At 39.3% G+C, this 14,782-nt stretch overlaps 1 protein-coding gene across 7 annotated transcripts in view; it reads left to right on the top strand.

The window, feature by feature from the left end:
- The window catches only part of NAALAD2 (N-acetylated alpha-linked acidic dipeptidase 2), a 100,318-nt gene that overhangs the window by 28,202 nt on the left and 57,334 nt on the right, over positions 1-14,782 (top strand). For 3 of the 7 annotated variants that reach the window (XM_045038625.1, XM_045038626.1, XM_045038623.1), the window contains exons 3-4: positions 7,371-7,501; positions 8,246-8,354. In XM_045038625.1, coding sequence (XP_044894560.1) covers positions 7,420-7,501; positions 8,246-8,354 — 191 coding nt within the window. In that variant the 5' untranslated portion in view covers positions 7,371-7,419. Of the gene's footprint in view, positions 1-19; positions 273-2,968; positions 3,105-7,370; positions 7,502-8,245; positions 8,355-14,782 lie in introns of those variants that run through there. The other 4 variants (XM_045038624.1, XM_006936857.4, XM_003992636.6 and 1 more) reach the window with 4 other exon arrangements.

The following is a 14,782-nucleotide window of genomic DNA, read 5'->3' as shown; positions in this document are numbered from 1 at the left end:
CCTCCCCCTTTGCCCGCCCCCAGAAAAGAACATTCTTCTTTGTTCTCTGGGAGCTTGCATGTCCTGAACTGGAACTCTACAACTCCCGAAATAACCCATATTTGTTAGTGAAATAAGTGACAGTTTAACTTTTAAGATTAACATTCCTTGGTGAGCAGATATGGGATCTCAAGAAGACCCCCCAATAACTCCAAGGCTAGTGAGCAAACAGGTGCTAGACCCCAAAGAGCCAGTTGAGCTCACTGCTTTCTTGCCGACCCTGGAGTTTGAGGGTAAGTTTTCTCCTGGGTTTGGTCTCTGCTTTCTTTGTGTTTGTAGTGATCTCTACAGGCTTCATTTGGGATCTACTTTGGTCTGGGTCTTTCTGAGAGTACTTGTTCAGCTTTTGGTATGCCTCCTCTTTGGAACCAGGCTGTGCCTTTTGGAACTCTGCTGATCTTTGGTGAGACTCCTTTTTGGAACCAGGGTGTTCCTATTGGAACTGTGCCATTTAGGAACTTTGCTTTTTGCTGGAATTCTAGTCATCAAAATGCTTTGAAGGGTCCCTTCCTTCTCGAACCCCAGATGGTTTTATGTTTTAAAACTGTGGTCCCTCCTCATGTGCATGTCTAACTAAATGGGCCAACTTAATCAAAAGCAATTTAGAACTTTAATGGCCATTATGAGGAACTTCTGATTTCCCCAGTTAGAAAGTCACAGCTAAAAGAAAAACAACAAAAACTGGGGTGCCTATTTCATTGGTACCTTGAGGCTTCCAAATGTTTTTTAGAATTCTAATTCTGCTTCTTTGTGAAATACTATTTCTAAGTTAACTGAAACAAACAATTGAAAGGAATCAAAATGGCTTCTGAGGACTATTTTCCCCCTCCCCCTCATTTGTACCCAGACACCTGTGCACAGGGCCTTACTCCAGTACCACTTTTCTCTATTCCTTTGTGCCAGCCTTTCCTCCTGTATATGTCCCCTCTTTCTTCTAATCCTTTTGCTTAAGTTCCTTTTTCCTTTGAATCCTTTCTCAGTTCTTCCTCTTCTGAATGTATTAAAATCAGCCCCTATAAAGTTAAGTTTTCTGAGGATCTGAATGAACTCCAAGTTTCTTATGAAGACCTGAATTTTAAGCTGTAGTTTCCTAAAGTGACTGAGGACCCCTTTAGGTTTGCTGAAGAATTTAGCATAGTTATTCAAATGTGCAACCTGGTTTCTCAGATTTATATCAGTCCACCTGCCTGTTGGTGAGGCCACATGCCCGTTGGTGAGGGCCAGGCCAAATATTGGATAAAACTAACTCAACGGGGACATCTTGAAAGGGATGTAGAAAAATAAACCCCTAACTTTTGGCAAAATACTTGAACTCTCACTGGAAATCTCCACCAAACAATTACAGTAGCTTTTCATAAACCTGTTGATGAGAACAAAATTCAGGTTTGTACACAAAAACCTGGTGAAACTGTTTATGTCTATTACAGTCCACTCCAAAATGTCTGTAAAGGAAGTTTTGGTCTTTGTTTTGATGTTGAATCCACGTGGGTAGCTTTTAATTTTATTAATGCACTGAAAGGGGATCTTTCCCTTTTAGTTAAAAGAAACTTGATGGAATGGGGAACTGTGTCCACTCCAGATTCAGGCAATTTGGCAAACTAGCTTGTTCATATCCCACATAAGTCACCTAAAAGAAAGATGGCTACAGTTCCAATTTTCAGTTCTGGAAATCAAAGGCTCCTCTACAGAACCAAAAACCTCCTAGTTTCTGGCAGCTTTGCAAAGGGCCAGGACATTGGACAAAAGGATTGTTACACATTTAAGCATTCCAGGTGCCATCAGCCCCCTAGCCAGTCTTTCCAATGTCCTCTTCATTCCCAGTAATGGCACACTGAGGAACTACAGGGACTCTTCTCAGTATTCCTTCCTAATTGGCTTAGAGAAACCACTCTCCAGTTTGGGAATGACTCTGTCTTTGTCCTTATTAACACCAGAACAACACTCCCAGTGCTTACCCCCACTGCTTTAAATCAGCCCCATCTCAGAGTACGAGAACAGTTCAGATAGTGGGGGTCTTTAATAAATGCCAACAGGTTCCTTTCTGTCTGTCTCTCCTTTTATCTAGGCCTTCGTGACATGCACACTCTTCTCCTTAGTTCCTCCACCACTATTCATTTATTGGACCAAGATTTCTTAGAAAATAATCATGCTGGAATTTCTTTCACCCAAAAAGAGGAAATCTAGAATTTGACAGTAGTAATCTAAATAAGCAACCAGGGAAATTAAATGACTCTTTGATATCTTTTATTTGCTCTGTCTCTGATGTCACTATAGCTGAGTCTGGAGACCATGATCATTTATTCTTCTTGGATCAGCTACCATCCTCTTATGGGCAAAATGTCTAAATGACAATGGTGGAGTCCAGTGTACTTCCCATCAAGACTCAGGTGGATCCCTCAAAACTTCTCAGAATTAATAAAGATTTATTAATCAATTTTAATAAATTAACCTACAAATAAAGAAGTCCTTCTAAGGCATTAGCTACATAATGTAAGATTGCAAGGCTCAGGGCCCCATTTCCCCTGCCCTAGTCCCTATTCCCTTCCCCTAGTCCTTATAATACTCCTATTTAACCTGTGAGAGAATGCAGCGGTAGAGGATGGAGATTTGTCCAGGACCTCTGAACAATAAATAACGTTGTTGTCCCTTGGCATGTTGTTATTCCTGACACACATTCCTACCGAAAGCAATTTTTTCACTATAATTGCACAGCATTTTTTAGTATTCCTGTTAATAATGAGAGCCAGTATCTCTTTGCTTTCACTTGGGAAGACTGGAAATACATCTGGACAGTAATGCCCCAGGGTGAGAGTCTTTTCTTTTCACAAACCTTAAAGGCTGATTTGGATGATGAAGTTTTCTGCAGGTTCTATTTGTTATGATACATAGGTGATTTGCTTCTCTGCTCCCCTCTCACACCTCTTCACAGGAAGACAGCATCCATCTGTTAAAACTTTTGGCCTCAAAGGGGCACAAAGTCTCCAAAGAAAAAATGCAGTTTGCTCAAACTCAGGTTCGATACTTAGGGTACCTGATCTCAGAACAAGGACTACATTTGGATCCAGGTAGGCTTCATGGCATCCTGAACTTCCCAAAACCTAAAACTAAGTGTTATTTATGAAATTTTCTTGGACTGGCTGTCTACTATTGAAATTGGACTTCAAACTTCTCTCTTGGGGCTCAACCTCCATATATTTTATTTGAAAATGACCCTATTATTTGGAAGGATCATGATGACATAGCTTTTGGGACATTAAAGGAAAGCCTAATTAAGTCCCCTGTCCTCAGTCATCCTAATTATCAACTTCTTTTTTCCCTCTTCGTATGTGAGGGGGAAAGCCATGCCCTTGGAATACTTACCCCAAAATACGGGGAGCACTATCAACCAATGGGGCATTACAATCAACAGTTGGACCCTGTAGCATGGGGATAACCCCCTTGCCTTAGAGTCATTCCTGCTACTGCTCTTCTGTTTTAAGGCCTTGGGAGAAATAGTCACAGGATCCTCTAACCATCCTGTGTTCCATGTAGCAGAAGCTCTTCTGAATTCTCATCACCCTCAACACTTCGGTTACTTCCCTTCTGGGTCATCATCCTGCTAACTGCTGCTTTATATGACCTTCTCCTACAATACCTTTAGTCCTGCTATTCTCTCCATCATGGAGGAAATCCCATGTAACTGCTTAATGCTGATAGATCACCTTTTGACTCCCTGTGACAATTTATAGGAAACTCCTCTAACCCGTGCAGATTTTTCATGGATTACTAATGGTTCTTTTCCTTTTTAATTTTTTTTTTACATTTTTTATTTATTTTTGAGAGAGAGAGACAGAGCACAAGTGGGGGGGGGGGTGCAGAGAGAGAGGGAGACACAGAATCCGAAGCAGGCTCCAGGCTCTGAGCTGTCAGCACAGAGCCTGCAGGACACGGGGCTCAAACTCACAACCTGTGAGATCATGACCTGAGCCAAAGTCAGACGCTTAACTGAGTCACCCAGGCGCCCCTACTAATGGTTCAATTTAAAGGATTAAAATGATAAATATTGTGTTGGGTATGCTATTGCAACTCCTTTGGAAGTCATTGAGTTACCTCCTTGCCCTTTGGCTATCTTGGCCTAATAGTTGGAGTTATATGCGTTTACCCTTAGCCAAGGGTAAAACCACATTTATACTCGTGTGCCTTTGGAGTATCTCATGACTTTGGAATGTTATGGAAACAATGAAGTTTCCTCACCAACAATGGGAATAAAATAAAAAATGGCTCCCACTTTCAAAATTTATTAGATACTATACTTCTTCAGGCAACTCTGGCTATTATTAAGCTTCCTGGGCCTTCCAGACTGGACCCCTAGAGTCCAAAGGAAACTGCCTCACTGATATTCCCACCAAAACACTGATCTCAAGGAAACCAAGACCCAAACCTCTCTCATTGTTGAAAGAGATGTTCTCTCAAATGATGATTTGGAAATATTGACAAGAGCAATCCAACAATTGGCCTCAGAGAGGGAAAAATATTAGAAATCTAATAATCGTTGGTTTAATAAACAAACAAAAATAACTCTGGTTTAGATCTAACAATCCTGCCTTGCCAGAAGTCCTAGAATTCCCACTACTTACCATTGTACATGCATTAAACGATTGGTCTACTGACAAACTAATAGTGTTTGGGAATGTTGGTGAGGAAATATTAAAAAGGCTGCAAAAAGTACCTACCTTGCTTGTCTCACCTGTCCAAAGTATAATCCAAAAAAAAAAAAAAAAAACCTATTCACACAAATGGGTTTCATACAGCATCCCTGTCTCATGGATATAAATGTGTTGTAATTATGGTTTATTTTCTCATTGGACCAAAGCTTTTCCCTTGTAGATAGTCCAATGCTTATTCTGTGGCTAAACGTCTGTTAGAAAAGATTATCCCTCCTTGGGGAACCCCTCTTAACCTTCATAGTGATTGGGGAGGTCATTTTACCAGTTAGGTGCTTCAACAAGTCTGTTGGACAGTTTTACAAATTCCATTGTGAATGCCATCTTCAGTCCTCAGGGTTAGTCAAATGCACTAACAGCACTAGTTGGCAAAATTTGTACAGACCCTCCAAATACCTCTAAAGCATTGCTGTTGGTCCTCTAAATCTCAGATCCACCCCCTTAGGGACTCAGAGACCCTCATCCTTTGTAGCACAGTGATGAGATGGTCACAGGATGTCCTATGTACTTGGCCCTTGCCTCCTCTGACTCACAGTTGATAAAAGGAGATCTACTTTAGTATTGTAAAGGCCTAGTTGCTTCTATCAAAAATAACCATGCTTTGGTAGAGCAATCTTTTCACCATGTACTCCTGGGAGACCTCAAATATTCTGCAACCTGGAGATTTCATCTATTGGAAGAGACCCCTCCAGAAAGGCCTCACTGGAAAAGCCCTTATCAGAAACTGCTAACCAACCCTTGGGCCATTAAACTCCAGGGAATAGATTCTTGGATTCACATGCAAAGAAAGCATCAAACCCTGACTGGAACTGCACACCAGCTGGTGGTGACATGAAAGTAAAGATTTGAATCAAAACAGACAACATCTGACGAGACAGCTTTCCCAGGATGTACAGACCAGGCCTGTAGCCCTTTTTCTCGCTGTTTGCTGCTGCTCAATCTCTTGTGGAAAGAAAACGCTCTGTCTGCATTTCACAAATTCTTGCAAAAGGAGGAAACCTGTTCTTTTGTTTATGGCCTTTTGGAAACAATCTTATCACGATCCCGTGAGCTTTCTCTGAAGGGTTAAGGTTCACAATTCACAAAAGTCTTTTATCTTGAACTACTGACTCCTGATTCCAACCCAGATTCGTGGTTTCTGAATGTACAACTTTACATCTGTATTATCGATAACATATTTGCTTCCAAACGGTTCGTTTTAAAACATCTTTGAAGTTTTGCAACAAGTTCATCAGCTACTGCTTCATATTTACGCCTGTACTGTATCTTCCAAAACACACTCAGTTAACTCTTTCAGTGTGCTCTTGCTGTATCCACTAATCTGATTTCATGGTTGTTTTAAGTGGGGGACTTCCAGGAAACATACATGACTTCAGTTCTGCCTTCCTAAGGCGGAACCTTGCTCCCCTAAATTGGAATAAGAGCCAATAAAGCTTTTCGTTGGCTACTTTCTGACCTAGAGTCTTGGTTGTGGGCAATCCTACAGTTTGGAATTGTCACGTAACTACTTTTGCTTTGTATAGTTATTTTAAGTGTTGCGTTTTGCTCCCCGTCAAACTTTTGCATAAACGGTGTTTTGAAAAATGCGATGCTAGCTCAGTGCTTCAGAGATGACTTCCAATGCTTATGACTTTGAGAAGATATGGACTTGAGCGGGGAAGTGCCTGAGAATTCTGCCTCCAAGTCTTTTCTGTTACCATGTGGTCTTTAGTGGCTTCCGACTGGTATGTTGTACTTTCCCTCGCACATGGGACATGACAACCAGGAAAAGTCCTTCCTGGACCCAAGGGACAAAACCACTAAACATGGAAAACCTGACTCTTGCTCAGTGATGCTTTGGAGGAGAGCTATTGGTCAAAGAGAAGAAATGTAAAAATTAATAAAGGTAAATTTAACTAAAATGGAGTGAAGAGGCCAGAAGAGGGAAGCTCTCACACTCTGCCACTCATCACCAATTGCAGATGCAGACCAGAAGAGCCAGAAGAGATGAACCTTGCAAGGGGATATACCCCAGCACAAGGAAGGAAGGAAGGTTTTCTCCTCCCCCAGCAACCGCTCAGCCAATGAGAGACCGTCATAACTCAGCCAATGAAAAGCCAGTAAATTTTAAACTCCTACAAAGTAAACTTTGTACTCCAATGGACTTGTTTAAAGCAGCCCTCCCAAGTGCCCCCACCCCTCCATAAAAGAGCATTAATCTCCTTGGTTCTCCTGCCTTGCCTATGGTTTTGCTGTAGCAAGGCATGTTTGGAATTGTAATTTTCTGCTATTCTTGACTCATTTTTGTTGGCAGATTAACTGTTTTATTTTCAAGGTTGACAGTTGAGTTATTTAGGAAACAATTAGAGATGTTTTCCCGGCAGCCACCCCCTCCCCATCCCCCCAGAGCAGACTGTCCCGGTTTTTACAGGATCAACAGAATGGAAGTTGCCTGCCAATGGGAAGGCTCTGTCTCCTCCCCTTGCAGGAATTCCTCTTTCCCCCCCGGGAAGGCCCCCTGAGGACCAGAGGGGCAAAGAGTTGTTTGGGCCTGGTTGGGAGGGTGGAGGCAGTGGCCAGGCTTTGCAGAAAGCCTGCGGGTGGGCGGGCTCTCACCACCTTTCCGGGGTGCTCTCTGTTGGTCTGCAGGCTAGAGGCCCGCTCTGGCCAGCCCCCTAAGCTCGGTCCTCAGGGAGGCATGGCGAAGTCCAGGGGCCGACTCTACCTTTGGATGTGCTTGGCTGCGGTGCTGGCATCTTTCCTGGCAGGATTTATGGTGGGTAAGTACGAGCCCCGTGTCCCCAGAGCCCCATGTCCCCAGCGCGGGGCTGGCGCTTCTGGCTCTGATGCTGGGGAGGAGACACAGGAAGCCTGGAGGCCCTGGCGGGGCTCCCTGAGCTGTGGCCAGCCCCGCGGAATTCAGCCCAGCTGGAACCCCGGTGGGATGACTTTGACCTTCCTAATAAAGTGCGACTGAAATCCACATTCATTAAAGTTTACAGCCAGTTGAGGATACTGCCAGGAGCTGTTAGGAAAGCAGGTCAGAGCTGTCACTATCTACCTATCCACAGGGATGAAAAGATGGTTTCATTTACAAGCACGCTTAACAAGCCAAAACTAGCAAGGAATGTGGACAGCACTGCAAAAACTGCCCTTCCTTCCTCACTTACTAAATAGATATTCGTGGAATGTTCCTTGTGTGTCAGGCCCTGTGCTACAAACTAGACCACCCCGAGGAGAATGAGAAAGACAGGCCCCGCGCCTTGATACAGAACATGTAGAAAGAGAAGTTCTCTCTCTCACATAAAACTAGTTTTAACCCACCCAAAATTACATTGCACAGCAGAATTTGAAGGATTTCTGCATTTAATATGAACATTTTTGTAAAGCCTGCCGTGAACTGTTTCTTATGCAAGCGCTATTTTTTGGCTTCTAATGTTTATAAAAGCTAAAAACAATTATGTCTGTATGTAACATGTATATATGTATATATTTCCCCCCCTGTTCCCCACTCCCCACCCCAGGCTGGTTTATTAAGCCCTTCAAAGAAAGCACTTCACTGGGCTATCATCAAAGTATGCGGTGGAACCTGGTATCTGAGATGAAAGCTGAAAATATTAAATCGTTTCTTCGGTAAGTTTGTCTTGATGTTTATTGCAGAGCGTTTAAAAACTTTTTTTTGCAGAGTGGGAAGTCTATTACAAGTGGTTATATTCACATAGGTAAACTTTGTGTGAAATTACATGATGCCACATTAATTTATGGTAGCTTAAAATGTCCCTTTAAACCACTCAGTGTACAATGTATTTGAATGTTGCAGGAGTGGGTTTTTCTTCCCTAACTTCATCTACAGAAAAAGTATCTGGTTGCTTTATTCTGAGATGTTTCAACTTCATGTAACTTTAGACTGCAGCTGAATGTTATTTCTTCCTCATGCTTAATAAGCAGTTTTAATGAACATCGCATTCTGTCAGGAAGACTTATACAAACTCAGATTTAAAGGAGGCGAGATAAAAGTTGCATTTTCTGTCTGCCACAAATTAAACGTTTGTCCCACGTTGCAAATAGAAGTCACACGGATAGGACAAAATGAGAGCAAAGGATCAGTGTAAATCCACCAGCCTCTAAGCATGGAGAAGAGTGACATTTGGGGGAGTGGTGATGAACTCCTTGAAGGCAGTCACCATGACATTTATGTGTCATTAAACAAATAAAAACAAAACCCAGCTTTATTGAAGTATCATTTACATAAAGTGAACTGCATCCTATAAAGCCTAAAATTTGAGAGTATTGACAGATGTGTAATATTCCCAACATACCACTTCTTCAATCGAGATTCAGAAATTTTTATATCATGCAATCTTCACTTTTAGCCCTAGGCAATCACAGATCTTTTTTTTTTTTTTAAGTTTATTCTGTGAGAGAGAGAGAGAGAGAGTGCATGAGTGGGGAGTGGTAGAGAGAGAAAGACAATGCCAATCCTATGAGGGGCTCTAACTCACCGAACCATGAGATCATGACCTGAGCTGAAATCAGGTTCAACACTTAACCCACTGAGCTACCCAGGTGCCCTCCAGTCACTGATCAGTTTTATGTCACTATGGCTTCTTTGCATTTTCTAGAATTTTATGTAAATGGAATCATACAGTATGCTCTCTTATGTGTGTGCCTGCTTTCATTCAGCATAATAATTTTGGAATTCATCCAGGTTGTTGCATGTATCCGTTCATTGCTTTTTACTGCCGAATAGTATTCCATTGTGTTCATATACTGTAATGTGTAGTTGTTGGACACTTGGGTTGTTTGTAGTTTTTGATTATTATGAACAAAGCTGCTGTAAACATGAGTTTACAAGTATCTGTGTGGACATACATTTTCATTTATCTTAGAATGGCTGTATTGGATGATAAACATGTTTAACTTTTAAAGAACATGCCAAATAGATTTCAAAAATAATTGTAATGTTTTACATTCCTACCTATTATGTGTGAGTGTACCAGCTCTTCCACAACCTGATCAGTACTTAGGACTGTCATTTTACTTATTTAAAAAAATTTTTTTTAATGTTTATTTATTTTTGAGAGACACAGCCTGAGTGGGGGAGGGGGAGAGAGAGAGGGAGACACAGAATTTGAAGAAGGCTCCAGGCTCTGAACTGTCAGCGTAGAGCCTGACATGGGGCTCAAACCCAGAACTGTGATTGTAATCTGAGCTGAAATCTGACACTCAACCAACTGAGCCACCCAGGCGCCCCAAATATTGTCATTTTAATTTTAACTATGCTAATATATATGTAGTGGTACCTTATTATGGTTTCAGTTTGCATCTTTCTTATGACTAGTGATGTAAAGCATCATCTCCTATGCTTATTAGACATATCCATATCTTTTATAAAGTTTCTGCTCACATATTTTCCTATTTTAAGTTGTTTTCTTATTATTGAGTGGTAGGAGGTCTTTATGTATTCTGGGTACAATTCCTTTGTCAGACCTGTACTGTGAATATTTTCTTCTATTGTATGGCTGGCCTTTTTTTGTTCATGGAGGTTTTGAAGGGCAGAAAACTTTAATATTGGTAAAGTTCAGCTGACCAATTTTTGGTTTTCTGTTTCATACTCTGTGTGCTCTCTAACTTTGCCTATGAGAAGTTGTGAAAATTTTCTTCTATGTTTTCTTTTAGAAGTTTTATAATTTTAGCTTGTATACTTAGGTCAATGGTCTACTTCAAGTTAATTTTTGAGTATGGTATGATGTAAGGGTTGGCAATTTTTTAGATACAAATATTCAGTTATTCCTGCAACATTTATTGAGGAAAACACCTCTATTTCTGCCTTGAATTGCCTTGACATCTTTGTCCAAAATCACTTGACCATATATGTGAGGCTTGGTTTTAGATTTACATTTTCTTCTATTGACCTCTATATCTCAACACTACACAGTGCTCGTTAGTGTAGCTTAATGATATGTCTGAAAATGAGGTAGAGTTAATCCTACAAATTTTTTTTTTAAATTGCCTTGACTATTTTAAGCCATTTGTATTTCCAAGTTAATTTTAGAATCAACTTCTGAATTCCTACCAAAAAAAAAAAAAAAAACCCTGCTGAAATTATTAAAATTGCATCAACTCAATAGATGAACTTAGAAAAGAAGCGGCATCTTTAAAATATCGAGTCTTTCAGTCTCTTTATTCATTTGTCGTAGGAAGGTTCTACAGTTTAACTTTTCACCCACGGAGAGATTTTTTACATTCAGTGTTTCTATATTATGATTAATGCTGCTATTAATATTTGTGTATAGGTTTTACATGATCATAGGTTGTCATTTCTCTTGCATAAATCCCCTTGCTAAGTTGTATGGTAAATATATTTTTAGTTTTAGAAGAATTTGCCTAACTGCTCTTTAGGGTGGCTGTATCATTTTATCTTTTGCATTGACATTATCATTATTTTTAATTTTACCCCTTCTGACAGGTATACAGTGATACCTCATTGTGATTTTAATCTGCAGTTCTCTAAGAGTTAATGGTATTGAATAACTTTTCCCATGTTTATTCATCATTTGTATACTCTCTTCAGTGAAATGTCTATTCATGTCTGAATTTTTTTCTATTAGGATAGGTTTTTTATTGTTGCTGCTGTTCTTTTGTTTTTCTGCTGTTGAGCTTTGAGAATTATTTATATTAAAAAAATTTTTTTAACATTTATTTTTGAGGGAGAGCGTAAGGAGGGTAGGGGCAGAAAAAGAGGGAGACACAGAATCCGAAGCAGGCTCCAGGCTCTGAGCTGTCAGCACAGAGCCCAATGCAGGGCTCGAACCCATGAACCATGAGGCCATGACCTGAGCTGAAGTCAGAGCTTAACTGATTAAGCCACCCAGGCAACCCTAGAATTCTTGATATTCGGATATTCTACTCTATTATTTGTCTCTTCATATCTTAACAGAGTCATTTGTAGTTAAGAAGTTTTTAATTAATGAGGTCAAATTTATCAGTTGTTCCTGTTATGGATGATGCATTTAGGTTCATATCTAAGAACTCTTTGACTAACCCTAGATCCCTTTTATCCTCTTTCCCCTGCCCCCAAATTTTATACTTTACATTTTACATTAAATTTGTGATTCATGTAGAGTTAATTTTTACATAAGACGTAAAGTTTGGCTGAGGTGTATTCTTGTGTCTATGGATGGCCAATTGTTCTAGCACCATTTGTTGAAAGGCTATTCTTCCATTTAATTGCTTTGCACGTTTGTCAAAAATTAGTTGGACTTATTTGAGTGAGTCTGTTTCTGGGTTCTCTATTCTCTATTACTTTGTATGTCTACTTTCTGCTAGTACCACATGGTCTTCATTATTGAAGCTATATAATAAGCTTCCACAATGTGTACAATAACTCTTCCCACTTTGTTTTTCCAAACAATTGTTTGAGCTATTCTGTATCCTTTTCCCTTTTATAGAAAGCATAGAATAAACATACTTCTGTCTGCAAAGGCATTGCTGGGATTTTGATTGTAACTGCACTAATCTTATAGACCAGTTTGGGGTTTTGACATTTTTCCCATGTCCAATCTTCTAATCCATAAACATAGCAAGTCTCTCCAATTATTTAGGTCTTTTTTGATTGCTTTTACCAACATTTTGTAATTTTCTGGATGCAGATCCTAGATCTGTATGGTTAGATTTATATCCAAGGATTTCATTTTCTTCAGAGAAATTTTAAGTCATCTTGTGTTAAATTTCAGTCTCCACATATTTGTTGTTAATATATAGAAACACTGTTGATTTTTATGTTGGCCTTGCCTCATGTGGCCTGTGGAAACCCGTGTGTTTGGAAGTTTTTTGTAGATTCATTGGGATTTTCTGTGTAGACAATTATGCCATCTTTAAATAGGGACAATTGTATTTTTACCATTCCAAACCATACACTTTTTACATGCGGATTTTTATTTGTTTGTTTTGTCCTTATTGTGCTGACTGGAATTCCAGTAGTATGTTGAATAAGAGTGAGAGCAAACATCTTTTTGTTTCTAGTCTTGGGGAAAGCATTCAGTTTCATAATGAAGTGTGACATTGTCTATACATTTGTTGTAGATGCTCTTTATCAAGTTAAGGAAACTCCCCTCTATTCCAAGATTGCTAGGAGTTTTGTTTTGTTCTTGTTTTTATTTTATCATGAATGGTTGTTGTTACTGTCAAAGGTTGTTTTCCTGCATCAACCTATATGATCATGATTATTTTTCTTTATCTGGGTTATTCTTTTGCTTTTTTACTGATTTTGGCAGGGTGGGGATCAAGTTATATCAAGAAGGGAGTCACAATCACTAGGAATGTGAAAATGTATATTTTTCCCATTAATTATGTAAATTTTTGCTTTATATATTATGAATTTCATTGATTAGACATATATACCTTAAGATTGTTGTGCTCTTAAGACAGAACTACCCTTTTTTTTTTTTAATTTTTTTTTTCAACGTTTATTTATTTTTGGGACAGAGAGAGACAGAGCATGAACGGGGGAGGGGCAGAGAGAGAGGGAGACACAGAATCGGAAACAGGCTCCAGGCTCTGAGCCATCAGCCCAGAGCCTGACGCGGGGCTCGAACTCACGGACCGCGAGATCGTGACCTGGCTGAAGCCGGACGCCCAACCGACTGCACCACCCAGGCGCCCCCAGAACTACCCTTTTATCTTTATGAAATATCCTTTCTTATCTTTGGTGATCACTATTTTTAAGTCTATTTTATTTGGTATAAATATTACTCCATCAACCTTCTTATGCTTAAATTTACATGCTTCCATCTACTTTTAATCTATTATTTTCTTTAGAATTCAAATGTACCTTCAACAGAAATCATTTAATTGCAACTTGATGTTTAATACATTTTGATAATCTTAATTAAAGTGTGTCCTCTGTAGGCAGCAGATAGTAGCAACTTGCTATTATATTCCTTTTGGCCATCTGTTGCCCTTTAATTTCAGTATTTAGTCCATTAACATATAATGTAACTATTGATATGGTTAAAACTTAGGTCTACTAATTTATTGTTTTCTGTTTGCTGTGTTTATTTTCCTTTACTTCTCATTTTCTGACCTATTTTTGGTAGTGGGAAGAGTAGTTAAAATTTTATTTCATTTCAATTTATCTTTTGGCTATCCGTCCTTGCACTGGGTTTTTTAGTAGATGCTGTAGTGATTATATCATGTATCTATAACTCTTCACTCAATTATTTTATTTCATTTTTTTATTGGAAAGAGAGAGCATGTGAGTGGGTTTCATGCACATCCCAACCTGAGGCTCAATCCCACAACTCTGGGATCATGACCTGAGCCAAAATCAAGAGATGCTCAACCAAACTGAGCCACCCAAGCACCCTACTTCTCTCAAATCTTAGTTATTTTTGGTACAGCTTAACATACAATATGAAAAACTCAGATTTCTATATTTCCATTCACCCTTTCCTCTATCATTCTTTATATTATAGCTGTCAAAAGTAGCATATGTGCACTGCAATATTAACCTTAAAAAACAATTATCAGTTTTTCTTTGAACATTATATGTATTGAAATTCATTTAAGAGCTGAGGTGCCTGGGTGGCTCAGGAAGTTGATCATTGGACTCTTGATTTCATCAGGGGTCATGATCCTAGGGTCATGGGATCAAGCTCTGCCTTGGGTTCTACACTGAGATCTGAGCTTAGAGCCTATTTGAGATTCTCTCTTCCTCTTGTGGTCTCTCTGTAAGATAAAAGAGTTAAAATAGTATTTTGTATTTAATTTCCAATGATCTTCATTTGTTTCTGAAAAATTTTGGTTTTGCTATGGTATTTCTATGTAGTCTGTGAAATTTTCTTAAGCATTTACTGTAATATGAACTCTGGTGATAACAACTATTCTGTAATTTTTTTCTATGTATAAAATCCTTATTTGATCTTAATTCTTGAAGCATACTTTTCCTGAATATAGATTGCTAACATGACCTTGTTTTATTCCTCTTTCATAACTTTAAATGCTTTTCATTGTCTTTTGTCTGGTATTGGCATCTGATGAGAACTTTATAGTCATTTAAA

This window comes from Felis catus, chromosome D1, assembly GCF_018350175.1.
Source record: "Felis catus isolate Fca126 chromosome D1, F.catus_Fca126_mat1.0, whole genome shotgun sequence".
Taxonomy (NCBI): Eukaryota; Metazoa; Chordata; class Mammalia; order Carnivora; family Felidae; genus Felis; species Felis catus.
The sequence above is the reverse complement of the archived record's forward strand: the minus strand, read 5'-3'. Positions and strand labels throughout refer to the sequence as shown.